Source organism: Tupaia chinensis, unplaced genomic scaffold (assembly GCF_000334495.1).
Source record: "Tupaia chinensis unplaced genomic scaffold, TupChi_1.0 Scaffold000671_2, whole genome shotgun sequence".
Classification (NCBI taxonomy): domain Eukaryota; kingdom Metazoa; phylum Chordata; class Mammalia; order Scandentia; family Tupaiidae; genus Tupaia; species Tupaia belangeri.
The window spans coordinates 1235884-1237699 of NW_006160194.1; the positions used below are offsets into that span (position 1 = coordinate 1235884).

The 1816-nt window shown below is 66.8% G+C and overlaps 2 protein-coding genes across 11 annotated transcripts in view; one reads left to right on the forward strand and one right to left on the reverse strand.

The window, feature by feature from the left end:
• The window catches only part of KLC1 (kinesin light chain 1), a 42161-nt gene extending 41030 nt beyond the window's left edge, over window positions 1-1131 (forward strand). For all 3 annotated transcript variants that reach the window (XM_006160055.2, XM_006160059.2, XM_006160060.2), the window contains 2 exons: window positions 599-671; window positions 832-1131. In XM_006160055.2, coding sequence (XP_006160117.1) covers window positions 599-671; window positions 832-834 — 76 coding nt within the window. In that variant the 3' untranslated portion in view covers window positions 835-1131. The remainder of the gene's footprint in view (window positions 1-598; window positions 672-831) is intronic.
• The window catches only part of XRCC3 (X-ray repair cross complementing 3), a 20453-nt gene that overhangs the window by 6223 nt on the left and 12414 nt on the right, over window positions 1-1816 (reverse strand). The gene's annotated exons all lie outside the window — the stretch shown is intronic.

Genomic DNA, 1816 nt, shown 5'->3' on the forward strand with positions numbered 1-1816 from the left:
ATCGGGCCGTGGCTGCTCTGTGGTCCCCAGTCCTTCCTCAGAGGTCTCAGGCCACATGCCCTCTGCCCACGGGGCCCTGCAGCCTGTCCCCCCAGCCCTCTCAGTCAGGCCCGTCACGGTGAGGCCCCACGACACACAGGATCGCAGGTGCCCTCATCACCAAGCTGTGCCCTTGTGGGCAGGTCTGGGTGAGGCAGTGGCCCAACCGCAGGCTCCTGTCACCAGGTGGGGCAGGACAGCCCTGCTCTGTGCACCCACCCCTGCACAGACTGCACATCGGCCACGGGAAGACCCCAGGCACCCACCATGCTGAGCAGCCCGGCCCCTCGCTGCTCTCTCACCCTCGGTCTCCTCTGGGCCTGGTGGGCTGGTGCAGCCCAGCCTGGGGCAGGGGTGCAGGCTTTAGGCCCTGCAGTCCGGGTGGCCGTGCCAGTGGCTCCGTGGCCAGGGCCAGGCCGAGCAGGCTCACGTAGGCCTGGGCCCACCGGGCCCACCCGCCCAGTCCAGGGCTGCAGACAAGGCGAGGCCACAGACATGGCAGAAGCCAGGCCCTGCCGTGGGGCCGCCCGGGGTGAGACTGTCTCTGCTTCATCTCCAGGGCGGCCCCGGCAGAGACGCTCTCTGTGGAGAACGACAGCGGCAGCAGCGGCCTGGAAGACGCTACCGCTAACGTGAGTGTGCACAGGCCCTGGCCCTCCCCCCAGGGATGCTAGCCCCATAGCTCCTCACCCACCAGGCGGACTGCTGGCACGAGGGGGCCTCCCCTGAGCAACTCAAACCACCCACAGCCAGGTCTGGGCAGTCTGGTCTGACCTCGGACTTCTCTTGCAGTGACCCTGGCCTGCCGGGCACCGCTGCCATGGGGGCCCTGGGGCCGGCCCCGTGACAGCTGCGGGCTGGAGGGCCCTGGAACTAGGAGCCATGGTGCCGGCTGTCCCGTCCTGTCCACATGCTGCGGGACACTAAGGCTGGCCCTGCGCGGGCCAGGCGGGTGACCTGGTGCCTGGGCCGTTCTGGAAGGACCGCAGGTGGGGTGGCCTGGCCTGGCTTCTCGCGTGACGTCCCTGCACTGTGTGATGTGTTTTATTGTAAATTTCTTTAAGATTAAAAGTTGATACGCCTTACCCTTCACTTGTCCGCCTCCTTGTACTAACTCCTGTAAGCGGGAGGCCACCTAGAGCTGGGCGGGCAGCCCGGGCACCAGGCCTCCCCTGCTCTCTGGTGGTGCTGGTTCGTCCCCACCTCCAAGGCTCGGAGTCCTCCCACTCTGCAGCCGCCCTCCAAGGACTCGACCTCCCGAAATGGAGTCACTCCTTTCCAGCTGCTAGGGAAGGCTTCTGGCCTGGTGGCTCTGCTGTCCCCTCCTGGGCAGCACGACACTTGGGTCCAGGTGGCCCTATAAGCCCTGCCTGGGTCCCCTCTTCCCAGCCAGGAGCAGGAAGCAGCTTGCCCAGCGGTGCCCCCTTCACGGGCAGCCCTGAGCGGAGGGGCCTGGGGGAGGTCCCAGCCCAGTAGGGCTGCTGTGGCCAGGAGCTTCCAGCCCACAGGAGCCCCTCTCCTGGGAGGGAACCGAGGGGCCTGCCTCACTGTGGACCGAAGTTCAGATGTGAAGGGGGACACTTGGGACCCACATTCACACTCAGTCCCACAACCTGCTTGGCCCACCTCGGTCAGGGGCTGAGCCTTCCAGGCCCTTCTGTGCTTTTGTGCGCATTGTTCCAGGAGGAACCTGCTGCCGGCTTAGCTGGAACCCACCCCCCAGTCACCCCCATATCCGGGGCCCCTCAGCCTGCCCCCCATGGCGAGTCTGACACCA